Source organism: Manis pentadactyla, chromosome X (genome assembly GCF_030020395.1).
Source record: "Manis pentadactyla isolate mManPen7 chromosome X, mManPen7.hap1, whole genome shotgun sequence".
Classification (NCBI taxonomy): Eukaryota; Metazoa; Chordata; class Mammalia; order Pholidota; family Manidae; genus Manis; species Manis pentadactyla.
The window spans coordinates 146,407,374-146,435,068 of NC_080038.1; the positions used below are offsets into that span (position 1 = coordinate 146,407,374).

General features: G+C 54.3%; 2 protein-coding genes across 6 annotated transcripts; both read right to left on the minus strand.

The window, feature by feature from the left end:
- Positions 1-1,007: 1,007 nt before the first annotated feature.
- Positions 1,008-7,796, minus strand: FAM3A (FAM3 metabolism regulating signaling molecule A). Its single transcript, XM_036923580.2, has 9 exons — positions 7,559-7,796; positions 5,941-6,054; positions 5,380-5,403; positions 3,807-3,930; positions 3,666-3,724; positions 3,130-3,180; positions 2,750-2,834; positions 2,547-2,673; positions 1,008-1,723 (listed from the first exon to the last, which is right to left on the minus strand). The coding sequence occupies exons 1-9, from the start codon at positions 7,569-7,571 to the stop codon at positions 1,628-1,630; spliced, it is 693 nt and encodes a 230-aa protein (XP_036779475.2). The 5' UTR covers positions 7,572-7,796; the 3' UTR covers positions 1,008-1,627.
- Positions 7,797-12,338: 4,542 nt separating this feature from the next.
- Positions 12,339-27,653, minus strand: G6PD (glucose-6-phosphate dehydrogenase). Of its 5 annotated transcripts, none has more exons than XM_036923573.2 (13): positions 27,471-27,653; positions 26,453-26,580; positions 16,994-17,031; positions 16,802-16,910; positions 16,078-16,295; positions 14,985-15,143; positions 14,741-14,866; positions 14,339-14,432; positions 13,805-13,991; positions 13,476-13,711; positions 13,328-13,404; positions 13,125-13,217; positions 12,339-13,035 (listed from the first exon to the last, which is right to left on the minus strand). In XM_036923573.2, exons 1-13 carry the CDS (start codon positions 27,577-27,579, stop codon positions 12,945-12,947), a joined length of 1,665 nt encoding a protein of 554 aa, XP_036779468.1. In that variant the 5' UTR covers positions 27,580-27,653; the 3' UTR covers positions 12,339-12,944. The 5 variants fall into 5 exon arrangements, with proteins under 5 accessions (XP_036779468.1, XP_036779471.1, XP_036779470.1 ...); XM_036923576.2 differs by lacking the exon at positions 27,471-27,653 and adding an exon at positions 27,175-27,419 and having other exon boundaries at positions 26,453-26,583; XM_036923575.2 differs by lacking the exon at positions 27,471-27,653 and adding an exon at positions 27,175-27,419 and having other exon boundaries at positions 26,453-26,595.
- Between the last annotated feature and the right edge of the window lie 42 nt (positions 27,654-27,695).

Here is a 27,695-nt window from a genome sequence, read left to right on the forward strand (position 1 = left end):
GATACATGTCATCATACATTTGTCAAACCCACAGACTGTATACCATCAAGAGGGCACCCTAATGTCAAGCCTGGGCTTCTGGTGATGACTGTGTGTCAGGAGAGGCTGGGTAGGTGGTAATCTTTCTGTACTCTCTGCTCAGCTTTGGTGTGAACCTAACACTTCGCCAAAAAAGGAAAAGTATTAAAAACTGAACACATGTAAAGTGCTTGCCACAGGGTTAGGCACAGTGTTAGCTTCTTTGATCACCATCTCCTGAGCCCTTCTCAAGTCTCCACCTCCCTGACCCGTCATGGCCTTGCTATCATGCCCACAGCCTCTAACTCCTGTCTGTTCCATAAACGCTTTGTTTGCACTCTGGCAGCATCTGACTCCCAGAAGCAGGACTTTTAAGTCCCTTGGCTCCACCACGGCCCTCTTGAGATTGCCTGGCTGGCGCCCCAATTCTTTATAGCTAGGAGGTCCAAACCTCCTTCTCTGAGCACTCCTTTTTCTGACCCCTGGCTACTTCTGCACCCCCAGACGTGCTACTCCAGCGAAACTCCTTAGTTTCCTGCTGAATGAAGGATATAACTAAGCTGCTAGAAATGCCAAGTAGCCCACATGACCCAGCCCTTTGCAGCCCTAATTTCAAAGGCATCCAAAGTCGAGTGTGATGCACTAGCTCTGGAGGGAGGCAGGGGTAGCAGGTTAGGCAACTGGGCTGGTTTTAACCCCCATTCCTGTCCCTATAGGTTTGCACTGTGGATAAGAGTCGGTGAGTTTCCTGAACCCCCAAGGGCAGAACCATCTCTCCCAGGAAGGCTATGGGGATGGCAGCTGGGAAGCCATTCTGTTTACTGCCTGAGTCACAGCTCAGCCACAGCAGGACCTGTCGGTGGCAGGAGCCCTGGACACAAAGGCTATCTGCTAAGGCTGTGGGGACAGGTATGCTGAGCCTCAGGGACATGTTCCTCCCTGCAAAGACAATGCCACCCCTAACTCCCCACTAAATGCACTTAATTCCATTGAGGGCCACCAATTTATTGAGGTCATTTAGAAGGCAGGCCCTCTGACAAACCGCAGGAGCTGCCACCTGCTGAGCTAGGGGCCCGATCAGGCTTGCTGTACCTTACAGCCCCAGCTGGCCTGGCTCGAAGGTGGCCCCTTCCTGCAGGAAGTGAGGCAGCAGGCAAGAGGCAGTAAAGTTCCCAAAGCAGCTGCCAGGTATGGCTCACCAAAGGAATCACACTGGAAACAGGTTTAGCCTACAGAGCAGCGAGAGGCTCTGGAGGAAGATATTCTGGAAGATGCCCCACACTTCTGGAGAGCTGCTGCCAGACTTGGGCAGTAAGGGGGCGAGCGCCAGGACCCTTGTGGCTGGGGTGCTTGGGGATCAGGTGGGGGCTGGCAAAGGGAAGCAGCTTTAGGAAAAGGACATGGGTACCTGAGTCCCCCTGACAAAGCAAGATGGGACTGGTCCTGCAGCCCCCACACTCTGGCCACTGGTCACCACCTTGGGGCCCCAATGTTGGGGCAAGAGAGCACTTCTGGCTGGCCATGGAGTCAGTCCTCAGCCCCGCCCTCATGCTGCCGCCGCCGCTGCCGCCACCACCACCTCCCTTGCCTGCTGCTTGTGCTTGGCTGGCTAGCTGGCCATGGTCCTCTTCGGGACACAGCCTTCCATGTCCAGTGCCTCGGGCCAGCCTTCATACTTATTGGTGTGCTTGCTGTTCTTCATGTGCTGCGGGGCGGGTGGGGGGAGGCAGGAAGTCACGGTCGCAGCCCTCAGTCCCCTTGTGGCTGTGTCAACCAGCTGTGCACCCAGCGTAATCGCCCCCTCTGTCTGTCCCAACAGTGTTCGCCCCCTCTCACAGATGGAGTGGGGGGGCCAACTTCTTTGCACTTATTTGAGCCTGGCACACACCAGGAAGGTAAGAAGGGAGTGTGTGCTTTCCCACCCTCACCTAGCCCACAGGGAGCTGCTAGAAGCTGCAGGAAGAGCAAGGCCGGAGGGGGAATGTTACTTCTGTGGGGGCTGAGCTATTCTTTTGACAACCAGAGCCTTCTGGAAATCACTAGAACAGCGTGTTTGCTTTGTGCTACTCTGGGGAACAGGGCTTGGGACACTATGGCTTTCACGGGGCTGGGAGCCTCCCAGAGATGACGATGGTACCTGAAGTAGGCCAGCCCCTCACAGGGGGCCTGACATATGTGGCCCAGAGGAGCAGCCAGGGGGCAGCCAGGGCCAGTGGGAGGAGGACATGCAGTGTGGACCGGGGCACTGGGTTTTGGAAGAATGGGACAGGACTGAGCATCTTGAAGGTGTCTGGGTGGAAGACTTCTTAGTTGTGAGTCTTGACAATGGGGAAGCTTTGCCATTTAAAGACCCTTTAGGATGAAATCCATACAGGACAGGATGGTTAAGTATAGATGGTGGGGCCAGGGCCACTGGGGGTATGGCTGCTGGGTCAGAATTCAGGGAAGGCTGCAGCATGAGCAGAAAGGGTCCTCAAAGGATTATGCAGAAGGGGTGGGCAGAATGCAAGGCTCCTCTCCACAGGTACCTGCTCAAAGGGGCTCTTGTTCTGCACACCCTTGGCCCCCACGAACACCCAGCTGTCCCGGAAGGCCAGATCCTTGATGTTCTTGCTGCCCAGATCACTGAAAAGCTTCCTGGTCTCTTCATTCATCCTGCCACACAGAAAGAAGAGATGTGAGCCATCGCCAGAGAAGAGAAAGCCTGAGGCGGGCTCCGGCAGGCACTTACTTGGTGGCTGGGTCATCGTAGGATGCCACGAACACCAGGGTACCTTCATGCAGTGGCCGGATAAACTTCAGCAGATCGTTGACATCTGGGGGCACAGGCCCCATGGGACACAGCATCAGGCACCACTGAGCACCCCTCCCACACCAGCCCTGTTCTCCAAGAAGGGACCAGGCCAGGGACACACCCCAAAGGGTTACCAAGTGAGTGAAGGGACAAACTGGCAGAAGAAGCAGGGCCATCCCTATGACCGTACACCTGTCCCACCCCCAGCTCTTCAAGACCTAAGGAAGTACTCAGGAAGCCCCCAGTGAGTGGACAGGGAAAAGACGCCCAGTCATTCCACTGCAGTCAAAGGACAGGAGGCCACAGCTGCCACTCACCTCCCGCCCACATGTCGAAGGCCCGGGCCTCAATGAGCTCACCACTGACTCCTGGGTCGAGAGGGAGAAAGGGGTCCTGCTGGGTGAGTTGCCAGGGCGGCTCCACCTACTACTCAGCCCTGCCAGACCAGACTTAGGAAATGGCCGTGGCTACAGGGTGTAGCCCTTCTGGAAGTGTTTCAAACATCCTCCATATTCGTGCCCCATGCATGCTGCTTGTTCAGACAACTGTGGCCCACTCAAAGCTGCAGAGCTTCTGCCTTGCATTTAATACCCTCCAGAGGCTCCCCATGAAGCACCCCCTAGCTTCTCATACACTTGTAGGTCTGTGCTGCTACCATGCTTTTGTTCATTGGGTCGCTTCTTCTGTGGAGCCTTCAGCTTGCACAGACCCCTTCCCAGGCTTCCCTGGGAATTCTCAGATGGGTGGAGTGAGGCAAACACCCAGATGCCTCCACATGGGGCAGAAGTGTGGCAGGTCACAGCATGGCTGCAATTCTCTAGCCTGAACAGACCCCACGTCCAAGGGGGCTCACCGTTCACCAGGGCAATGTTCAGTCCACGGCCCACGTTGTCCTTGACACTGCTCATGAGCCTGGCGGGAGGACAGAGCCCTCGCACAGCTCCTAGCCCCCATTCTTCCCCTCAGCCACCCCCGGCCACCCTCCGGAGCTCACATCTTGTCCTCCAGGCAGATCTTGGGTCCAATGACATTGGCAGCCCCGCTGACTACACGGAAAGCCAGGTGCTCCTCAGGACACGGCTGGGGCAGGCCACACTTGTACTTCCTGGCTCGAGGCTCTGGGCAGGGACAGCAGGGGTGACCCACGGGCCTGGCCCTCAGGTCACCCGAGATCTGAGAGGGGGAGGCCAGGACCAGCCTATAGGAAGGAATGAGTGACCACAGAGCAGGGAACTGGTGGGGTGTATGGCTCAGGCCAAGGCCAGGGATACTTCCACAGACACTGTGAATCCTGGGAAGCTTTTCTGCCATTGGTGGGAGAGGAAAAAGGAGGTATGAGGGCTGGCCTGGGCCTTGGCCCTGCCAAGACCACAGCCCAGAGGAGGAAGGAGCAGATGGGAGGGCAGCCCCACCAGACCACAGGAGAGCAGCAGGTGCGAAGAGAGCACCTGGTTCCCAGGGGGTGGAGGTGGGAGAATAGGACTAGGACAGTCTCTGTTAAGGTTGAATTTTGTCCCTACAAGAGATATGTTGAAGTCTTAACTCCCAGTACTTCAGAGTGTGACCCTATTAGGAAATAGGGTCATCAAAGATACAATTAATTAAGATGAGAGCTTCCTGGATTTCCCTGGTGGGCCCTAAATGCAGTGACAAGTGTCCTTATAAGAGACAGAAGTGGACAGTCACAGGGGAGGCGTCCACACGGCGACAGAGGCAGAGACGGGAGTGATGTGGCCACAAGCCAAGGGCCCTGGGGCCCCCCGATGCTGGGGGTGAGGAAGGACCCTCCCATGGAGCCTCTGCAGGGAGTCCCACCCTGCCCACACTGTGGCTTCAGGCTTCTGGCCTCCAGGACTGGGAGAGAAGAAATCTCTGTTGTTTAAGCCACCCAGTGTGTGGTGATCTGTCATGGCCACCCCAGGACACTGACACAGATTTTGAAACCAGGAAGTGGAGGGCTGCTGCAACCAATCTCCAAAACTGGGGGAATGGCTTTGGAACCAGATGATGGGGAGAGGCTGTAGAGTTTGGAGTTGCATGCTAGAAAAGGCCTAGACTGCCTTGAGAGACTGTTGGTAGGAATATAGCTGTTAAAAGTAATTCTGGTGAGAACTTAGAAGAGAGAAGAGCAGTAGAGAGAACTTCTGTCATCTTGGAGAATGCATACATCATCATGATCACAATGTTGCTAGAAGTGTGAACATTAAAGTTGCTTCTGAAGAGACTGCAGATAGAAATGAGGATGTTGGAAGAAAGACTTGGCCAGATTATTTTCTAGTGTTTTGTGGAAAGTAGACTCTTCTCAGGCCTTGAGACCTAATGGCATTTGCCCTACTGGGTTTCAGACTTGTTTGGGACTATTTATTGTAGTTTCTCCATTTTGGAATGGGAATGTCTACCCTATGCCTCTCCCCCAGTGTATTCTTGGAAGAGGTAACTTGTTTTCTAGGTTCACAGCAAGAGCCCCAGTGGGCCATGATGGCTAGTTTGGGGAGGGATGGAGAACAGAAATGCTGGAGGACTGGGACAGGCACAGGGGAGGAGCAGGGAGGTGAGAGGAGCCTTACCTGCAGTCACTGAGTCCTCTGGGCCTGTGGGTATAGAGAGTTGTTTCTGTTAGTGTGGAAGCCTCCTGGGGCCTGCAGCAGGGCAGCCTGGCCCTACACCATGAAGTCAAGGTGGAGGGGCAGTTAGGCTCAGGCACATTCCTGCTCAAATCTCAATGACGTTCATATGCAAAGCTCCCTGCTCCAGGAAAAGGGTAAATCAGAATTGTAAAAAGTACTTAGGTGACCTGTCACCAGTAAGAAGGGTCGAGTGCCCTCCCCATCTCATAGCCCAGTGGAGGACCTGCAAGGAGCAAGCAGGGAGCAAGCCCCTCTGCCCCTCACTCAGACCCCAGTGACTCCACCTGGACACAGAACTGTGATTAGTGGGGCCTGGCATTCCCACGTGAAGCACATGGGTGGGTGGGGGCAGGCTGTGCCAGGTGCCTCCCGAGACAGACTAGTGGCAGCTGGAGGTGGCTGGCCAGGAAACCTGGGCCACCCCCTGGAGCCTCAGCCCCCAGGCCCGGGCAGCCACCCTGGTGACCTCCATGAGGAGGCAGGGAAGGGGCCCACACTCACTGGTGAAGAGTTGCTGGATGTGAGGGAAGCCGCTGCCAGGCCCACCTCGGAGGACGCTGACTATGATCCAGGTGAGGCCCACGATGACAACCAGGGCCACGATGCGGAGGGGGCCTGGAGGCAGGACAGACACAGGCGAGGCCACCTCAGAGGCCAGCGAGCTGTGAATGACCCTCCGGCCTGCCACGACTGGATCTTCCCATCCCCTTGGGAAGAAGTGACCAGAGGACAGGAAGGCGGGAACCTCCGGCCACCCCACCAGGCCTGAGAAGGGAGCTCGGGCTCCTGGCAGGTGGAAGGAGGACTCTGAGTCCAAGGCTCTCCACGTGGTTCTCCCTGGCAGGTGTGGAGGTGCTTTCCAGAAATCACTGCTCGAGAGAGCCCCAGTGCTCCCCCAGGAGTCCCCCAGCTTCCTGTCTCTGAGGCTGCCAACAGGTTTGTGTCCCACCCGCTCTGTCCTCTTTTCCTCCTGCAGTGATGGAGGGGGTGGCCCCTACTCCCTTTGGGGACCAGTCCCTCACCTGCTGAGAGCTGGAGCCTGAGCTCTCCCCCCTGCTCAGACTCCCTGTCAGAGCGCTCGTTCTGTCTCACCCTTTCTCCTGGAGGTTCAGCGGCACCTCCTGTCGTAAGGCAGCACGGAGGGGAAAGCCCTCCGTCAGAGTCACCTCCCTCCAGCCGCTGACCACTCGCCCTGGCCCTCCTCTTCCCCACCAGTTCCTCGAGTCATCCACTCGCTGGGTCACCTGTCGGCCCTGCTCTGGTCTTCCTTGACCTCTCGGTTGGCTGCCCAGGACCTCCTGCTGGAGATACGCCCGTGTGCGCTGGTTTCCAGGACAGCACGCTCTAACCCTGGCTGGACACTCGCCCCTCTCTGCTTAGATCAGCTCCCCCCCCCCCGCCTCCCCTCGCGTCCCCTGAAAAGCTGGGCTTTCCCAGGCTTCTGTCGGAGTACCTTCTTTTCCTGTCCTCTACTTTCCCTCTACGTACAGGTGCTCTCACTTACTCTTGGCCTCCAATTAACCCCCACGGAGCACTGACTCTATTTTCCTGCCCCAGTCGCTACTGTTCTTGAGGCCACACCCTCCCAGCCAGTTCCTCCTGGAGGGCTCCTCTGGGACACATCTGTAACACTGCAACCTTGGCAAGCTTGAATTCCAGTTCTGGAGTTCTGCTCTCCACCCCAACCTGTCCCTCCCGAAGCCATGCCATCTTCACTGTAGTGGTCCAGCTGACAGCAGGGCTGGCGCCACTTTTTGTGCAAGTCCACCGCCACTCCGGTCAGCCTCTCCTCTAAGACCACGCCTCCCCACCTCGCTGTACTCCACCCAGCCGCCAGGCTCCGTGGAAGCCCTCTTCCAACTCATTTTCCAACCAGGGGCCAGTTCTCCGAGTTGGGAGAAGTGTACTGTCCTAATCTTCACCTCACAGCTTAGGAAGCTGAAGTCTTTGGAGGTGAAAGGACTCAGTCAAGGTCACAGAATGAGTGTGCAGAGCTCTCCGTCTCCAAAACTAAGCCCAGTAGTCCACCGGGGGCCTCCAGACACAGACCTCTGTACACCTGGGACTCCAGCTGGGTCTCCTTTCCAGCCGCCTCCCGTTCACTGTGGAAGGCACTCACCGGCCAACCTCATGTCCAGTTCTCTCGCTGGGTTGGGGCCGCCAGCAGGCGCAGTGTTTGGAGGCCGTGCGCTCCGGGGTCAGCAGAGCAGAAGAGGAGGTTTGGGGGGGCGCAAATGGTGCACCGACTTGTTCGTCCAACCCCCTGGCCAGGCTCCTCGGGAACGCGGAGAAAAGCCCTATCAGGACAGGAGAGGGCCTCGGGAACCCGTCGGCTCGCGACAGTGCCCACGGGAGCCTCTGGACCTGGGAGGTGGAAATGGTTCTCGGGGACTCAGGCCCCTCCCGTGGGAGGCCCCGAGCTCGGGCCGCCTTCCCGGGCCTGGTGGCGGGCGACACGGGCTGCGCCGGCCGGAGACTTGCCTGACCGTGGGTAGATGCGAGCTCGGTGGCGGGCCGCCCTGGAAGGCCAGCCGTCCAGCTCTGGCGGGCGCGGGGGAAGTGAAGCAGGAACGCTGCGCGTCCCGACAGGTCCCGCAATGGCGGCCGGGGGCGGGGCCCCGGGGCCCCAGGGCCCAGCCCACCGGCGCCACGCCAGCCGCCCGCTCCCGTTCCCCCCGCCCGGCCCCCGGGTGGGAGGGGCCGCGCCTGCTTCGCTTCTGACGTGAGCACAGGGCTCCTATGGCCCCGCCCCCACCCGCGAGAGCCCTGCCCCGAGGTCTACCCTCAGACCCCTTCCTAGGGGCTGGGGGACGTTCGAGCCCCGCGGTCGGATTCCCGAAGCCTGGATAGGTTCCGAGAGGCGGGCAGATCTAGGGGCATAATTAGAAATTGTTTTAAAGTTGATATATGTGCTTTAAGGACGTGGTGGTACAGAAGAGCACACAGGGGAAACCACTAGAATGCGACGAGACAGAGGCGACCAGGCTCAGCCTTCCAACGCCTTTCCCCGCAAGCCTGTTGTCTAAGTGCGTTCACACTCAGGATCGCTCTGATGATTGGAGGAGCGTCTCGACGGCCCCACTGAAAAGCTCCTGCCTATTCCTCTGGCCTCCTTCAGGAAGGCCTTCCTGGCACCAACTGCACCCTGATCACCTCCCGCATTGGCAGAGCTGCGGCCACCCTTTAGCTGGACCCATCTTTCTTTCTGGTGGGCGGTAGCTGGGCGGCAGGAGAATCGCAGATACATCCATGCCCTCTGACCTTGACCCCACTTACAGGAAGAACTTTTCTAAGAAAAAATCCAAGATACTGAGAATGCCTATAGAGCCAGACAATGACAGTAGAATCCAGTAGCTTCTACTCTGGCATACAGAACAGCCTCTCATCCTCCATAACAAGATGAAGGTAATCAGTTTCAGGACCCTGCTGCTGTAGTCAGGAGTATTTGGCTTCTGTCATGAAATCTGAGATCAGAGATAATGCTTACCATATGCCAGACTCTCACATATTTGTGGGGATCAAACCTTGGGCACTGTGTCCTCCTAAGTAGTCTTTCCTGCTTGTAGTTGTGGGGCCCAGGAGAGGGAAGTCCCAGCTACTCACACTCTTGGGTTGCCAGTCACTGGGCATGTGACTGGTAGTTCTGAGAGGACAGTGTTTACATCTTGCTCAGAGCAGGCATTTTGGAAAGGCTGGTTTAATGAGTCCCCATGAGGGTCCAGGGCACATCCACCATTCCCAGAGGTACCTTATGAGTGATGGGCCAGAGGCCTGGGATTCTTCTGTGCCGCATGGTACTTCCCTGGGTGCCTTGCACAAGTACCTTATTTTCCTCTAAGAGTGTTTTTCAATGGGGATGTAGAGAGGATTAGACTTTCATGTCACAGACCCTCATGTCCCTGCCCTAATGCAGGGAAGCAGTGTGAGGCAGCAATGTGTCCTCTGGGCCCCCTTACCTGTAGCCCAGTGTTGCTCCCCTAGCTGAGGTGCCAGTTGGCTGATTTATCTTGGATCCTTACGTATCTGCCTGTTTAGGCACCAGAGTTGACAGTTGATTCCCTCACCTGGTAACTTTCCCTTCCTCAGTGTAGACATGGAGTGCTGAGCTGGGCCTGCATGCTTATGCCCCAGTGTAGGCTCCTCATGCCTCTATCCCAGAGTAGGTACCCAGAGCTGAGGTCACAGTTGGTGGCTCTCAATTGGGCTGTTGTGTCTTTCTTCTGTGTAGGAATCCAGAGCTGAGGTGACAGTTGACTTCTCCTACCTAGTCCTTCATGTCCCTGCTTGTTTAGTGACCCAGAGCCAAAGTGGTAGCTGAATGACCTCAGTGATCCCCCATTCTCCTTTTCAGTATGGACGTCAAGATTTGTGCTTTCAGTTGACTGTCCTCACCTGGGCCCTCATGTCTCTGCCCCAGTGCAGGCACCCAGTGTGAAGTGATAGTTGATGGTGCCCAGTGGGACCTTATAACTTGCTCAGCCCCTCCTCCTCCTTCCTAGTGTACAGATCAATGCCCCAGTACAGCACCCAGATATGAGTTGATTGCCCTCACCTGGGCCCTGGGCCTGTCACAGTGGAGACACTCAGATCCTCAGATCAGATTGGGAGGTCCCCACACACCTCCCTGTGCAGTCAGCACATGCTGAGGGCCTGGGAGGAGCCAGTGCATCCCTCCTTTACTCAGGGCTCCCATGCTTCTGGAGCGTCCTTCTAGGTGATGCCATGCCAGCTGACTCCCCAGGGGAGGGCTACCCTAGCAAACTTCTCTGCTAGTCTCCCAGTCTGTAAACATGTGGGCTTCTGAACACAAAGACCCCTGCGGGGTGAGGAAGGGCCCCTGTCCTTTATTTGCTCTGAGATCCATCTGCAGTTCCAGGATGGTGGGCTGTGGCTGCTGTGGACTTGGATGGCTCATGCTTACCCAGGCAAGGCATGGCTGTGTGTTCAGGGACCAGTTTCGCCCCCTTGCGGACTACCTACCATCTTGGGCCTTTTGAAACCCATTGCAGGCCTGTGGCTGCAGACCCTCTGTACATTACCGAGGAGCCTGTGAGCCACTAGGCCATTTGCCAGCTCCCAGGGAAGACACTGCTACTGCTCCTTCTCCAGGAGGCACCGCACTCTCCCCTCCCACCCCCACCCTGGGGCTGAAGCGTGACCTCCAGTCCTGTCCACCTGTAGCCTTCCCGGCTGCTCTGTGTGGACCTGTGAGGGACCAGGAGATTCAGATTTCATCCAAGGAGTCACTTAATGGTCTGTGACCTGCCTCTGTCCCTTCAAGTTCCTTCCTTCCTCATTCATCCAGACCCAGGTGAACTTGGTAATCACTCTCCTCCCCCAACCCACAGGAGATCAGGGAGAAAGAACAGCATCCAGGAGGCAGCTCATGTGTGCAAGAACATAGCATCCTAGCTTACAGCCTGGGGTCGGGCCAGCACACCATTCAGAGTTCCTTGTCTCTGTATCACTCCTGAAGAGCACATCTCAGCCCAACCACAAGACCTGGGGTTCTGCCTGTCAAGCCACACTTCTGCTTCACCCTAACTGGGCTGACTCTTGCCAACCCAGCCAGGGGGAAACCATGCAGACTTAAGGCTACTTGGTTCATAGTGGCAAAAGCCAAGGAGAGGGCTAGGTGGTTGGAGCAAATAAGCCCTGGGCAATTACCTTCCCAAGCAGAGGGGCCACAGGCTCAGCTAGAGGGAGGAGTCACGATGGCCAAGCCTTTCCTAACAGTCTGACGGCCCTCCCCATCTGGGAACAGAGGCCTGGCAGCCTCAGGGCCCTGGTGTGTCCTCACTTCCCCTCCAGTCATTTGCTGGACTGCTGGTTTGGTCTCTCCACAGAACATGCCCAGCATCTGATCATTCTGTTCCCAGCTAGCTCCATGTACCAGAACCCAGGCCACAAGTACAGGGACATGTTGATCTCTGCCATCTCCTTGGTGCTTGGCTGAGAGCAGATCTGGGGAGAGAGGGCCAAATGCCCGGGGCTGTTGCCTTTGTTGGGAGTAAGCCAGGTCCCCCCAAATCTGTGTCTACTTAGAACCTTAGAATATGGCCTTCCTTGGTTAATAGGACTTTTGCAGAGGTGATTGATGTAAGTTGGGGGGAGGTCATACTGGAGCAGGTGGGCCCCCAAGCCAGTATGACTGGGGTCCTTGTAAGCAAAAACAGGAGACAGACACATACAGGGAGAAGGCTGCGTGAAGATGGGGACAGACACCGGAGTGATGTGTCTACAAGCTAAGAAAGGCCAAGGATGTTGGCCACCACCAGAAGCTAGAAGAGACAAGGATGAATCCTCTCCTGGAGCCTTCAAAGGGTGTGCAGCCCTGCGGACCCCTTGATTTCTGGCTTCTGGCCTCCAGAGCTATGAGCATGTCAACACCAGCGTGGGGGTGTGGGGTGCTGTTATGGCCACACCAGGGAATATGAGCAGGGACTCCATGACCTTAGGTCCCCAGCCAAAGGAGTGGCCAGACGGTGCTGCTGTCCTACACTAGCCCCACCCCCTGAGCCCCTGACACTAATCAGGAATCCCCATTGCCTCTCCTTCCAAATACTTCCTGCAGCAGTGTATGTGAACAGCCCTCAGCAAGTTTCTGAAGTGGCCTGGCTGGGGCAGAGATACCATAGGAGGCCCACGTGGACAGCAAGTGCAGTGGAAGCATTTGGGTAAGTGGAAATAAATGCAACCTGTTCTTGTACCACAAACTGGTCTTGTGAAAAAATCCTGTGAGGGGGACTTAGGGGGTGACTGGACATGTGGTCAGGGGTGAAGGATGGGTCCCCAGAAAGGCAGACAGCCACAGGTGCTTCGCCAGGTGGGCCAGCCTTAGGTGCAGGACCCCTCTTCCATGGTGACAAATGGCAGGAAGGAAACAACCAGGGAACAGGTGGGTGTGCTCGTGGATTTAATGGCAGGTGGCTGAGGCAGCCATCCTGCCTGCTGCTTCTGCTTTATCTGTGGTGAGGCGAGGAGGGTGGGCCATGGAGTGTAGAGCTAGGGCGGCAGGGAGAGCTGGTACGGCAGAGGGCCATTCAGGGGGCCTGAGGCACAGGGGGCTGCTGGGCAGCCTGGAGATCCCTTCCAGTGGGTGACCAGGAATGTAAAGTGGCACTGAGGCTGGCATGCATGTGCACAGCCAGTGGAGTGTGAGTCAGCCACTGGCCCGCTGAAGCCCACCCACTGCCCCTCCCTATCACCCCTAACTCCTGTCCTTGGCTAAGGAGCCTGGGACAGATGGAGGGGACAGTCTTCTTCCTTCCACTGGAGCTCAGTTGCGTGGTTGGGAAGAGTCACAGCATGAGGCTCAAGTGCTCAGTGGTTGTGGAATGTGCTCGGCCTGGGCAGCAGCAGGGCAGGGCAGCCAGGGCAGCCCAGGGCCAGGAATGTGAGGCTGAGGTCTATGGTCCCGAAGTCCTCCCAGTGGGGGGTTAGGAGATGGCAAACGGCGGAGGACAGAGGCAAGGGGGTTGGGGTGAGGGCCTGGGGTACATGGGTCAGAGCTTGTGGGGGTTCACCCACTTGTAGGTGCCCTCGTACTGGAAGCCCACTCTCTTCATCAGCTCATCCGCCTCCACAGGGCCTCGGCTAGGAGAGTGACAGGCAGAAGGGAAACATGAGGGAGCATGAGCTCGTGCGCTCCCGCCCCATCCATCCCTTGGTGCTCAGCCCCTCACCTGCCATAAACATAGGGGATGGGCTGGGGCTTCTCTTGTTCAATCCTGTGCAGCAGTGGCGTGAAGATCCGCCAGGCCTCCCGGAGCTCGTCACTGAGGGGACACAGTATGGCTTTGGGGGCGGGGATGGCAGGGAGAGGAGGAGGTGCTCCCTGGGGTCTGGAGCCCAGCCCAGCTCCCACTGCACACAGGGCGCCCCTCACCTGCGCACAAAATGCATCTGGCTGCCACAGAAGACATCGAGGATGAGGCGCTCGTATGCATCAGGGAGCTTCACGTTCTGTGGGGGGCAGGGGTCAGCGACACTGCCGTCGCCACAGCATAGCCCCCGCCACCCGGGCTGGTGTCCACCTTGTATCTGCTGCCGTAGGTGAGGTCCAGCTCGGACTCCTCGGGACTGAGGAACATGCCGGGCTTCTTGGTCATCATCTTGGTGTACACGGCCTCGTCGGGCTGCACGCGGACCACAAGCTCGTTGCGCTTGCACTGCTGCTGGAAGATGTCCCCGGCCACATCCCGGAACTGCAGCCGCACCTCGGCCTTGCGCTCGTTCAGGGCTTTGCCACAGCGCAGGACGAACGGCACTCCTGGGGGGTTCAGAGGGACTGTGTGTGGGCGAGCGGGTGGGGCTCTGGGGAGAAGGCTCCACGAGGCCTTGCCAGCCCAGAGGTGTCACCTACCGTCCCACCTCTCGTTCTCCACGTAGAGGACAACAGCTGCGAAGGTGGCAGTGGTGGAGCCATGGGGCACTGTGGGGTCATCCAGGTACCCTCTGGTGGCCTCACCCTCTCCGTTGGGGTTCCCCACATACTGGCCCAGAACCACGTTGTCTGCCTGCACCTCTGAGATACACTTCAACACCTTGACCTGGGAGGGAAGTGGGGGAGAGGGGGCCCCTTGCATATCACGGTGGAGCAGCTCACAGGTAGGGCAGACCAAGAAGGGTGGGCTTTTTGGGTGAGTGCCAGGATGGGGTGCCTGGTTAGCTTTGCGTGTCCTGTCCAGGCACAGCCACAGCCGCTGACGAGCACCTGGGCCCATCCCCAGCTTTTGTGAGGCCTAGAGAGGTAATGGATCTTTTCTTGGTTGCGGATGAGTCACTGTCAGCGCTGGACACAGCATCCTGGGCTTCTGACTGTTGGCCCAGGGCACCTCATGCTCCGAGTGGGCCACCAGGCTGGTGGGGGGGGCCTGAAGGGCGCACCTCCACCCACCTTCTCATCGCGGACATCATCTGAGTGGGTGGAGGCAGGCTTCTCCATGGCCACCAGACACAGCATTTGCAGCAGGTGGTTCTGCATCACATCTCTGGTGGGGGAGTGGGTGGAACTTGGGTCAGGGACTTCTGGTTGGGAGGAAGGAGCAGAAGGGAGCTGGCCCCAGGTGCCGCCACAACCCTGCAAGCCAGGTTCCGGCAGCTTGACAACTCCAGTAGGGTTTTCTAGCCACAGGTTAAGAGACTTGGTCCCTGATCCCCACTATATTCCCCTTGAGGTTCCTTCAAGGCAAGGGAAGAGACAGCGACCCTCCCTTCACAGCCACCACTGACTGCACAGGGTAGTGGGATTGTGCTCCTTGTCTCTGCCGACCTTCCAGAAGGGGAGCTGTGCTCTCACCGGATGATCCCAAATTCATCAAAGTAGCCCCCGCGGCCCTCAGTGCCAAAGGGCTCCTTGAAGGTGACGATGACACAGGCGACATTGTCCCGGTTCCAGATGGGGCCAAAGATCCTGTTGGCAAACCTGTGGGTGGAGCAGGTCAGGGCAGAGGCTGGTGCCACATCTGAGGGGGCAGCAGCAGGACAGGCTGTGTCCCCACCTTCCCCCCAGCCCTGTTGCTCTGGCCTGGCCCTGGCCACACCTCAGCACCATGAGGTTCTGGACCATCTCCTTGCCCAGGTAGTGGTCGATGCGGTAGATCTGGTCCTCACGGAACAGGGAGGAGATGTGGTTGGAGAGGTGGTCAGAGCTCTGCAGGTCCCTTCCAAAGGGCTTCTCCACAATGACACGGTTCCAGCCTCTGTGGGAGCCCAGAGCCACATCACTCCACATCCTCCCTGGGGAACAGGGTCCAGAATCTCACCCCCCATGCCCCCTTCTCAGGGAGTAGGGCAGAGCCTACCTTCCAGAACTTCCCTGCATTCTCAGGTGACCAGGAGAGCTCCACTGGGCTGGCCCTCTCCCCACCTTGGTACAGAGCCCCTTCACACCAGAGGACTCCAGTTCTCCGTAACTCTCAGTGCTCAGAAGCTTTCCCGTCTGACCCACCACCAAGGGGTACAAACACTGCTAGCATGCTCTGGGTGGCCCTGTTCCCCTTCTGCCCCACACTGGGTCCCCAGCAGGTCGGGAGTGGCCTGGGAGCCATTGGGAGGGTGGGGTAGGAAGGGATGTGCAGACAGGATGGACGTCAAGGACACAGCTATCTTCCTGAATTATACGATGGGAAAAAGTTCCTTTCTTTGCTACTACCCCCCATTACCAGAGTAAACGTGGCATTCAGCATTCAAAGCCAGAACAGTAAAATGGAGGTGCCCTTAGCTTTGGTGGAAGAATGGAATGCCTGAGCTTGTGGAGCAACAGTGCCACATGGCGGCCATGGAGGGCACCTTGGAAACAATGAAAAACCAGAAAGCAAGCCAGTGGCTCTGAGAGTTCATGGAGCAACACTGCCATCTCGTGGTGCTGGTGGGGACTGCGGCCAGGGGTAGTTGGATTTCTAACGCGTGGACCATGGTCTCCTTGAAGATTTGCAATGTAAACCTAAGTGGTAGTGTTTTTAGTAAAGTTGTTAGAAAGCTACCATATATAGGCTATTCCCTTCCTTGGAGAGCTAATTCACGTACAGAACAAATGGGACATCCATTTTTTTCAGACGCCCTAGATTAGAGAGGGCCAGACCAGGGCAGGGCAAGCCTAGCAGGCAGGAAGGCAGGGTGAAAGCCAAGCCTTACGCCTGGCTCATGCAGGTCTCGTGGATGTTCTTGGTGACAGCCTCATAGACAGTGGGGGGCAAGGCCAGGTAGAAGAGACGGTTGGCCTGTGGCCCCTGGTGCAGAGCATTCATGTGGCTGTTGAGGCGCTTATACGAGGCTGTGTCATCGTACTGGCCAGCCACATAGGAGTTGCGGGCAAAGAACTGTTCCAACTTGGGCTTCTCCTCTGGCGTGGCCTGGAAAACATGGACACAGGGATGGCGGCCTTTCCCCAGTGCCCTCAGAAATCAACCATCCTAGCCCCACTCTGGGTTCACCCCCATCTCATCAGCTTTGCACACCTACAGGGGAGGCCACAGCAGCATGGACACTGTGGGAGATGGGGCCCAGCAGTCCTAAGACACAAATCAAACTTTAGGAAACCCTGACCTGGAAGAAACACTGGGAAAAGATCTCTCTCCAAAGTCACTACACCAAGCTATAGTGTGTTGGGAAAACAGATCTGTAGGATTTCCTTGGTGAAAAGGTCAGAGGTGCACTAGGAAGAGCGTTCTCCTGCTGGCTGAGAAGTGAGGGGGTGGCTCCAGGAGGTTCTGATTATGGCCCTGCTTCTCTTCAGTGCAGGGAGAAGGGCTGGGCTGGGGGGAAGGAGGAGCAGAGCAGGCGCAGGTGGAGGGAATGGCATCCTGGGACGCAATGGGCTGGGGGGCTGTTCCCTGCACAGACCCCAGAAGCCACTCACTTTGAAGAAGGGCTCGCTCTGCTTGCGGATGTCGGCCACTGTGAGGTGGGAGCGGGCATAGCCCACAATGAAGGTATCTTCAGGCAGAAGGCCATCCCGGAACAGCCACCTGAGGGCAGATCACGGCTGTGGCCAGGATGGGGAGGGGCGGCAGGTCAAGTGGGAGGGGAGCAAGTTGGGGGACAAGCTTACCAGATAGTGGGGTAGATCTTTTTCTTGGCCAGGTCGCCCTGTGGCAGAGGGAACAGGTGTTATCAGGAGAAAATAGGGACACAACCTAGATCACTGCCCTACTTGAAGACCTGGCCACTCACTCACCACTAGCCACGAGCATACCTGTCCTGCCCCCCATGTAGCCACAGGTACTTGAATTAAGAGCCTGCACTAGCCCTTGACCCCAGCCCTGAGCTGATGATACCTAGTGCCTGCACATTGCAGGAGCTACCTTGAGGGGAATGGACACCATGCTGGCCAGGAGGCACTGTGCCCAGCCTGCCCACCCTGCGACCACATAGCCCACAGTCTCTGGTTGTAGTGCAAGTAAGCAGAACCAATTCCAAACTGAAAAGCCCACTTTTAAACAGCTCAGGGGTTAAAGAAGAAAACCTGAAAACTTCAGTCCACTAGAACCAAGTGGTGAGGGAAGTAGCCCAAACACAACTTGTGAGATGTCAGCAAAAAATAAATGGCTCAAAACATGAACTAAGCATTCAAATTAAGAAGTTAGAAAAAGATCAGTAGAATTTTAAAGCCAACCAAATTATAAAGCAGAAAATGATTAAAAATAAAAATTAATGAAATGAAATGGGTATAGAGGGCAAGTACCTCAACATAATAAAGGCCATATATGACAAACCCACTGCCAACATCATACTTAACAGCGAGAAGCTGAAGCTTTTCCTTTAATATCGGGAACAAGACAGGGATGCCCACTCTCCCCACTGTTATTCAACATAGTACTGGAGGTCCTCGCCACGGCAATCAGACAACACAGAGAAATAAAAGGCATCCAGATTGGCAAGGAAGAAGTCAAAGTGTCCCTGTTTGCAGATGACATGATACTGTACATAAAAAACCCGAAAGAATCCACTCCAAAACTACTAGATCTAATATCTGAATTGAGCAAAGTTGCGGGATACAAAATTAATGCACAGAAATCTGTTGCTTTCCTATACACTAATGATGAACTAGCAGAAAGAGAAATCAGGAAAACAATTCCATTCACCATTGCATCAAAAAGAATAAAATTCCTAGGAATAAACCTAACCAAGGAAGTGAAAGACCTATACTCTGAAAACTACAAGACACTCATGAGAGAAATTAGATACCAATAAATGGAAACACATCCTGTGCTCATGGATAGGAAGAATTAATATCATCAAAATGGCCACTCTGCCTAAAGCAATCTACAGATTCAATGCAATCAATTCCTATCAAAAGACCAATAGCATTCTTGAATGAACTAGAGCAAATAGTTCTACAATTCATATGGAACCACAAAAGACTCCGAATAGCCAAAGCAATCCTGAGAAAGAAGAATAAAGTAGGGGGGATCTCACTCCCCAACTTCAAGCTCTACTATAAAGCCACAGTAATCAAGACAATTTGGTACTAGCACAAGAACAGAGCCACAGACCAGTGGAACAGAATAGAGACTCCAAACATTAACCCAAACATATATGGTCAATTAATATACGATAAAGGAGCCATGGACATACAATGGGGAAATGACAGCCTCTTCAACAACTGGTGTTGGCAAAACTGGACAGCTACATGCAAGAGAATGAAACTGGATTATTGTCTAACCCCATACACAAAGTAACTCAAAGACCTGAATGTAAGTCATGAAACCATAAAACTCTTAGAAAAAAACAGGCAAAAATCTCTTGGACATAAACATGAGCAACATCTTCATGAATATATCTCCCCAGGGAAGGGAAACAAAAGCAAAAATGAACCAGTGGGACTATATCAACCCAAAAAACTTCTGTACAACAAAGGACACCATTAGTAGAACAAAAAGACATCCTACAGTATAGGAGAATACATTCATAAAGGACATATCCGATAAGGGGTTGACATCCAAATTATAAAAAGAGCTCACGCACCTCAACAAACAAAAAGCAAATAAACCAATTAAAAAATGGGCAGAGAAGCTGAACACCTCACCAAAGAAGAAATTCAGATGGCCAATAGACACATGAAAAGATGCTCCACATCACTAAAGATCAGAGAAATACAAATTAAAACCACAATGAGATACCACTTCACACCAGTAAGGATGGCCAGCATTGAAAAGACTAAGAACAACAAATGCTGTTGAGGATGTGGAGAAAGGGGAACCCTCCTACACTGCTGGTGGGACTGCAAACTAGTTCAACCATTGTGGAAGGCAATATGGAGGTTCCTCAAAAAACTCAAAATAGAAATTCCATTTGACCCAGGAATTCCACTTCTAGGAATTTACCCTAAGAATGCAGCAGCCCAGTTTGAAAAAGACAGATGCACCCCTATGTTTATCGCAGCACTATTTACAATAGCCAAGAAATGGAAGCAACCTAAGTGTCCATCAGTAGATGAATGGATAAAGAAGAGGTGGTACATCTACACAATGGAATATTATTCAACCATAAGAAGAAAACAAATCCTACCATTTGCAACAACATGGATGGAGCTACAGGGTATTATGCTCAGTGAAATAAGCCAGGTGGAGAAAGACAAGTACCAAATGATTTCACTCATATGTGTAGTATAATAACAAAGAAAAAACTGAAGGAACAAAACAGCAGCAGAATCACAGAACCCAAGAATGGACTAATAGTTACCAAAGGGAAAGGGACTGGGGAGGAGGGGTGGGAAGGGAGGGATAAGGGCAGGGAAAAAGAAAGGGGGCCTTATGATTAGCATGTATAATGTGTGTGTGAGGCACAGGGAAGGCAGTATAACACGAGAAGACTAGTTAGTCTATAGCATCTTACTATGCTGATGGACAGTGACTGTAATAGGGTGTGTGGTGGGGACTTGATAATAGGGGGATCCTAGTAACCATAATGTTGCTCATGTAATTGTACATTAATGACACCAAAAGAAAAATTAATGAAATGGAAAACCAACTAAAAGGAAAAGATCACCCAAACCAAAAGCTGGTGTTTGAAAAAGCCTGAAAAGAACAGTCAACCCTCTGGCAAGACTGCCTTTCAAACAGCAGCATCAGTTAGGAGGGTGATGGGGCAAAATTATAGTCAGGAGACACAGAAGATTGCAAGAACGACCTCACTTCATGTCTGACAATGTAAATGAAATGGCCAAATGTCTAGAAAAATTCAACCTACCAAAAAGGAATGAGGGACATGATTAGGCAATGGTCATTAAGGAAATCAGACTGGGGCCACAACCTGCCCACCGAGAAAGCCCAGCCCTGAGCCTGGCACAGAAAGCTTCGCCTTCGAGTCCTACCAACATGCTAGGGAGGGAGAACTCCATTCTGAGGCAAACTCTGCCTGCAAACAAAATAAGGGGAACACTTACCAGGCCACTTTATGGGGCCTGCAGAACCCTGGTACTGAAACCTATGAGAAAGGCACATGGGAACCCCAAAACCCCAAACCTGTCTCATTCATGTACACAGATGGAGACACAAAAATCCTGCAGGAAACAATCTTGCATGGTTAACAATGTAACGTGTCAGAACCAAGCTGGGGTCATCCTAGAAACAAGTTTGGTTCGATATTAAAAAACAAAAAGTCACTGAAATTCACCACAAAAACTGATTTAAGGAAAAAGCCTTAAGTAATCTTTGTCTACTCCTATCTACTGACTTTTAAAAATTTAGCAAACTTGTGAAACTCACCAGGTATAGATAAAGCATTCCAGAGAACTCAACATTTATCATAAGAACTCTTAACTGATTAGGAATAAAAGGGAACTTCCTTAACTTGACAAAGAACACCTTTAAACCCTGCAAACATCACATGGAGTGGGAAATGTTGAAATAATCCCCTCTAAACAGTTAGGAGCAAGAAAAGAGTGCCTGCCATTTGCTCTTTAGTCAGTGAGCAACTAGAGGCTATAGCCAGTGCTGCAAGGCAGGAAAACATAAAATGGCATTAAGCGTCTGAATGGAAGAGACTAAACTAGCTTTATTTGTACACGATTGTCTATTAAAACAAACCAAGCTACAGGTAAGTGATTATAATTAATGAGAGTTTAGTAAGGTTTCTAGGTTAAAAAAAATCAATAGATGGGTATAGGGAAAGATTCCTTAGGACACAGACAGCAACAACCAGAAAAAGAAATAAATTAAGTCTTCTTCAAAATTAAAAACTCCTGTTCATCATTAAGATACATTAGAAGGTTAATAGACAAGCCACATACTAGGAAAAAATATTCATCGAATGTTTCTGTATCCAGACTATATAAACCACACCTGTAACAAAAACAACCCAATAACTGGCTTGAGCTGGAAGAGAAATGAATGGCTAATAAATAAGTGAAAAAGTGTTGAAGATCATCAGTTGCCAGAGGAACATGATATGAATCATAATGAGATCCCAGAGAAAGCACTTCACACTCACTAGAATGGTATAACCTGAAAGACAGACAACACTGTGTTAGGAAATGGAGCACATGCAGCCTTAATTCACAAAAGCCCCAAGCTGGAACAGCCCAAGTGCTCAAACCAATCGCCAGGTGTATGGACAAGCTGTATATTCTTACAGTGGGACAGTACTCAGCGACATCAAGGAATGAGCTGGTGACCGACCCAACACAGGCAAATCCCAGAAACATTATGGTGAGCCACAAACCCAGACCAAGACTGAATACTGACTTCCCTTAAGTGATGCTCTAGAATAGTAAAAACTAAATCTATTGGGATAGAAATGCCATCAGTGTTGCCTGGATCAGGGGTTGGGTTGACTGGAAAGGCCATTTAAGAACTTTTTGGGGAGATAAAAACATCCTACATTGTGTTAAAGATGTGTAACCAATTGTATAATTGAGATGTGGACATTTCAATATGTAACAAAGTTTGCCTAAGGGAAAACACAAAAGACTGAGAAAAACGTCAATAATCCAGCAGAGGGTGGTGAGTGGCGAAACCAGATGGCCGTCAGACCTTGCTGGTCTGTTGCCTTTGCATATGTGTGAAATTTTCCAAAATAAAAGCAAGGGTGTGAATACACGGCAACTTCAAGCAACAATACAGGGAATCTCACAAATCTGACAGAAGACTCACTAGAAAGAATCACAAAGTCACCTCTCCCCAGGCTCCAGTTCGGTTGCCGCAGCCACCCCAACGTGCTTTGGTTTTGTAGCCTGATAAAGGAATTCTCCACTCCAGGAGGAAGAGGAAGGGGTAGAATGGGCATGAGCTCATGAAGAACGGAGCAGGGAGCCCTTTCATCTGTGCAGGACATAATTACAGTGTGGGATGGGCCTGGGGCAAGCTCTACCACCTGCTGCCAATTGGCGAGGAGGGAATATGCCAGGCTGGGGTGGGTGTGGACTTGCCCCAGGCAGGAAAACCGACTTCCAGGGATAAGGACCTGAAGAGTCAATGCAAAATGACCTTTTAGAAGCAACTGACCACCAGATGAGTTTACCTCTATGACCAATTGCAAAATAGAAGCTGCATGACCAGAACCAAACAATTCCAACCTGGTTAAAACTCCCCCAGAGGCAGTTAGAAAGGCACTGGGCAGGAAATCCCGGCTATGGGGAGGTGAGTACAGGCCATCTCTGAGACTGTAGGCTCTGTGGGAACTCAGGGAAGCCTGGAGCCTTCGAGGCTGGGTTCTTCCTGTTTTTTGCTCTGTCTCCAGTCTCCCTGGGTGACCAGACCCTCATCCAGGGTTTTAGGTGGGGACCTGCATGCAGATGACTCTAAGCGATCGTTCCACCCCAGACTTCACACCAAGCCCCAACAGGCAACTGTGTACTGGCCATCTTCAGGCTCCAGTGAGACCCCTGAGCACTCAGTGTGGCCGCTTTCCAAACCACAGTTCCCTGCGTTGCTGCCTCTGCCCACAACGTTATCTCCCAAGTGCTCTGGAATGGGTCCCTATCATAACTGCCACCTTCCATGTGAACCACTGTGACAGCCACATCAGACGGCTGCTCTCACTGATCCTTCAAGGTCTAGCTCTGACCCCCATCCTGAGCTGTGAGCTTCTGCTCCATGCCCCTTGGCACTTAGGCCCCCATTGCAACACTTCTCATAGCAAATCGTCAGTGCCCACCTATGGCTTCTCCCATCAGTGGGGCTGAAGGGATACTCTGTTCATGTCACCTTAGCTCAGTGATGGCTCTGCACTCCCCAGAGGACCACCTTTCTGGGGACTAGTTGCCAGGAGAAAAGTCAGAACCATGGCCGTAAATACCTCCCAGATTTCCTTGTGGCAGGTAATGTTTGCTCATGATCAAATTCCAGCAGGCTGAGAGGAATCGGGCAATGGTGTGGTGGCAGGGGACTGGTCTCCCATCTGCTGAGTCACAGTGCTCCACACCCCAAGCTGTTTACTCTTGCTATTCCTCTTGGGATTAACGAGTGCTAGAGCCTGCTTGCCTTGTTCAGATCAGCTACTGAAACTGGCGGTGTGCAGGGTTCCAAGTCACCCAAGGGAGAGGCCAGGTAGGACCCAGGACAGTGGGGGCAGGGGCCCTCATGGCTGCCCCCATCCATAGGGAAGTGGGACAAGCTGCTCTCCTGGGGCTGGGGGTGGCCTGCCCTCCATGCTGTGGGCCTGGGCCAGACTCCTATACGAGAGCATAGGTAGGAAGACATCAACAGAGTCTAAGCATGCCAGGAGGGCGGGCAGGGGCAGCTGCAGGCGCTCTTGGTAAGACAGGGTTGAAGACGTCTCATCTTTCCCAGGCCTCTCATTTGGGCTGAGTGTCACAGGGGAAGGAGTTGCCTAGGGACATGTGGTTGACTTAGTAGGAGGAGCAGGACCTGACTAAGATCTCCAGCCACCAGTATCTGGTCCACTGGGGCAAGGGGACTGGCCTACCACTTGCCTGTCATTGCCCAAGTTTGACCTCAGTCCCCAGTTTTATAAGCCCAAACCACTGCTGTTGTCTGTATGTTAGCGTTTTAGCGCATAGGGCGAGAGCTCTAGAGGTTGGCTGCCAGCTGGAGGTCCAGCAGGGCTTGGCCATCCCAGTCCCTCTAGGGTCACCCAAGTCAAGATTCTGCTGGGCCTCATGGGCTCCACCCTGGGTGCTGGCTGCGGTCCAGCCGGCACCCAGCCACTGGGAGAGAGAACCTAGGGGCTGTTGAGGTAGGCTGAGCTGCAAAACTAACACAAGGGCCTCCCTCTTCCCCCCTGGGGCTTGTGAATCACCAGGCCTTTGGGGGAGTGCCACCATCATCGTGACACAGCAAGAATCTTATCAGCCCAGAGATGTCCCAAGGAGGGGCTGAGGTTGCCAGGTCATCCCTACACAGGGCCAACATCGGGGTGGGGCCTGAGTACCCATCCAGCCCTTGTGGTTTGAGGAGGGGTGGGGGTGAGACTGAGGTCCAGAGAAACAAGGCGCTCACTGAGGACCCGGCAGGGAGCCAATCCTCCCCAAGCAGAGCGACTCTCTGTTACCCCCACCCCCCTCTCCATCCCCTGCCGTGAGGTCCTATCAGATGGGGGAGGAGTTGATCTGCTGGGCCCAGCCTCCTCCCCCAAGCTGGCCTTGAGGAGAAACTGGTTTCTCTCATTCCAGAGCTTTTCAGACTGGGATAGTTAAGTACCTCCGCTCCCTTCCTGGCTGGGGGTGGCAGTCCTGAGCAGGAGGTAAGGCACCAAATAGCAAGGGAACAGAGAGCGGCTCAGAGCCTGTTGGGTAACTCTGTGAGCCAGCATCAGGATGCCCCCAGGAAGGAAGCTGGGCATGTGGGCAAGGATTGGGTAAGCAGGTGAGGGAGGAGAAAGGGGCAGAGGATGGCCACGTGGGCCCAGCTAGCCACCGAGGGCTCTGTGTCTGCTCTTCCCTTTGTGCGGCTCTGCAGGCCCCCCTCATGGGACCTATATGCTGGGGTGGGGGCTGGGGACACACGGGCCTGTTTGTGTCACCTGTGCCACTCTGGACTCTTTTTGGGCTGCTAATCCATCTCAGGTTCTGGCCCCTCCACACACAGGTCCCATGAGGAGGGTGAGGCCGTGCTTAGGGCGCTGCAGATGACGCACTCAGTCACTATTTGTTAGGCGAATGAACAGAGGATTTGCTGGTTTCCCAGAGCAGCAGTTTCTGGGAGGGCAAGCTCCCGGTGACACCCTGCCTGTGTCCTGCAGAGGGAGGCGGCTTGGGAGCCAGGTGGCTGGAGCCATTCTAGGCGTTGCCTGAGCACAGGGGCCGCCGCACTGCCTAGGAGAGGGGAGGCCCCCTTGTCCTGCCCCTCCTCCACCCTCCTGGAGTGGCCTGTCCCCGCTCTGCTGTGGAAGCCTCCTGTTACGGCTCCCAGAGTAGAGAGCAAAGGGGAACCTGAAGGTTGCAAAGAAACAATTGCCCAACCCTAAGCTGATGACAGGCAGAGACAGTGAGGAGACACAGAATCAGCTTAGCAGAGCCTGAGGACCCTTGGCACTTGTTCCCAAAACCCTGTTCTACATGGAAGTACTAAGGTTCACAGAAGAGAAGAACTATGCCCCAGGTCACCCAGCACGCTTGGATGTTCTCAATGAGATGCGTCATTAGTTGAGGGCCTGGAGTCGTAACCATTTGTGGTGGCCTGGGATGCTCTGTTGGAGTGCCCTGGGGCAGGCTGATATGGGGATGGGGGAAGGAGGAGACATAAACTGGGGTTACTCTCCCTTCAGACCTATTTGTTGCATGAAGGGCCTAATGGTCAGAGTCCCAGCTGTTAGGGCTTTTGGCCAGCACAGGTATGGCTCTTCTAAGGGGACCATGCTAGGGCCAGGGTGGGGACCAAGGCTGCTCCCCATGTGCTCCTCCTGGGTACCTGCAAATCTTGGGGTTACGGGGAGTCAGAGGACAGTACTTGGCGTGGGCCTCCCTCCCCTCCCACTGGCAGAGCCCTTCTCCCCTGCACCACCTCTGGCTCTCCTTTTCCAAGTTCCGATTAGAATCACAAAGCTGGCAGGGCACAGGCTCTGCAAAGCTTGCCATGATATGTGAACAAAGAACCAAGTTTGTCCAGAGCTGAGGGAACCTTGATTGTGGAAGGCACACAGAGACAATGCCTATTGTGTCAAGAACTAACCAGTTTCAGCAGAACTCATGCTCAAGATTATATAAGCTACGAGCAAAGATGTTCATGTGACAGCAGCTTCTCGGTCATGTCCAGAGTTAAAAGTAAAAAGAGGAACCTTCTTTTACTTTGAGATGGAACCCTGGCAGCTCATCTCACCAGTGCCTTCCTGCACGTCCTGCCACCTGGCAGACCTCATTCTACACCGCACACAAGCAGGGTGCTTTAGTCTGGAGGTCATGGCTCCACTAGGACCCACCTGCCCTCTGCTGTCTCCAGCTTTATCAATGTGCTATACCTGCGCCTCTGCTTCTACTCTGGCTTTCCCCACCAGAGCAATATGGCAGTTTCATTGGCTATACAATGGGTCAGGGTGGAGCTGGAAGGGTCCTTAAGCTATGTCACATCCTAGTCTGGTTTTTAAGATGTGGGCTCTGGGGGATACTCACCGATGCACCCATAATGATAAAAATATGTGTATCGGACTGATGGAAGGCATCGCCCTGGCACAGCTCTTCCCGCAGGATCCCACACACCTGGGTCCGGCTCAGGGCAACCTGCTCTGCCATGATGTTCTCTGCTGGAAGAAGGGCTTGTTGACAAGGAACGAGAACAGAATAGCATTGAGAAGTTGGCCGCTTTCTTGAGGGTTCCTTTGGGCTCGCACCCGGCTGATACCTGATTACTGAAACCACTCTCTGTGAATGGCAGCGATGGCGGCGGGGGCAGAGTAGGGGACGAGCGCGGGGATACTCTCTAGGTAGCCTTTCACACATGTACTTTACAAAGTTACCCAAGGCATTACTGAATTCCAGCTAGAGCCTCAATTCTGGGGGACCAACTAAGACCCTACAGCAACATTGCACGACCTGCCTAGGACCATCTCACCTCGGACTCAGGCGAAAACTCCATAATGAGCTGGAGCATGTTAGACCATGCAGTTGATGGAATGTAACTCCAGCTCACCTCTTGCCATGCAGGAAGGTCGCGGCAAATTCCCTCCCCTCTCAGGGTCTCGTTCTCCCCAGGAATCCAATGGGGGGGAATGCAGGGGACAGTGGGATCGGCTAAGATCCTCTCGAGATTTTACCCCGCTCCTGAGCACAGCAAATCAAAGGGCCTCGCAGCGTAGTATGCTCTCTGCCGGCGCGGCACTCGCCCACTACTTTACCTGCGCCTTGCCGCCGCCGCCCGCCGCGGTTGCAACTCCGTAGTTCCCGGCTGTTTCCGGTAGCTGCTCCCCGCCGGCCCATTTAAGCGACGGGGGCGGGCGATTGGTCTGAGCTGACCAGCCTCAGGCGAGGCGCGCGGGCGGGACCTTGGTGGGGCCCACCCCGCGGGAGCTGGGCGGGGCGATGGCGGGGGCAGGTGCGCGCGCATCCCAGGTTTGCCTCTGGCTCCTCCTCCCACCTCCACACTCCGCCCAGAGCAAGGCCCTCCCCTAATCCCGCCCCGCCCCTTGGGCACCTGCGCCGGCTACCCGGACGCGAGCCGCTTGTGCCCGCTGTCGATGCACCGCGTTCCCAGTGCCTCCCGGGTCTGCGTGCAGCTCCGCGCCGTTCTCCCGCGTCCCCATCACCGGCCCGGCTTTGCCCCTACAGCCCAGCTTTCTTGCCCGCCCCGGACAGCCCGGCGCCCTCGCGGAGGGCCCCACTTCCGCCGGCAGCTTGGCCACGCTTCCTCGACCCCATT

Coding starts and splice junctions, on each gene's coding strand:
- FAM3A (XM_036923580.2), bottom strand. Junction 3,725..3,806: donor ATCTGCCTGGAGGACAAGAT/GTGAGCTCCGGA, acceptor TCCTCCCGCCAG/GCTCATGAGCAGTGTCAAGG. Junction 2,835..3,129: donor CTTCGACATGTGGGCGGGAG/GTGAGTGGCAGC, acceptor CTGTGCCCCCAG/ATGTCAACGATCTGCTGAAG.
- G6PD (XM_036923573.2), bottom strand. CDS start 27,579: ATGGGGACGCGGGAGAACGGCGCGGAGCTGCACGCAGACCCGGGAGGC. Junction 17,032..26,452: donor TTATCATTATGGGTGCATCG/GTGAGTATCCCC, acceptor CCTCTGCCACAG/GGCGACCTGGCCAAGAAAAA. Junction 16,296..16,801: donor AGAGCGAGCCCTTCTTCAAA/GTGAGTGGCTTC, acceptor CATGTTTTCCAG/GCCACGCCAGAGGAGAAGCC.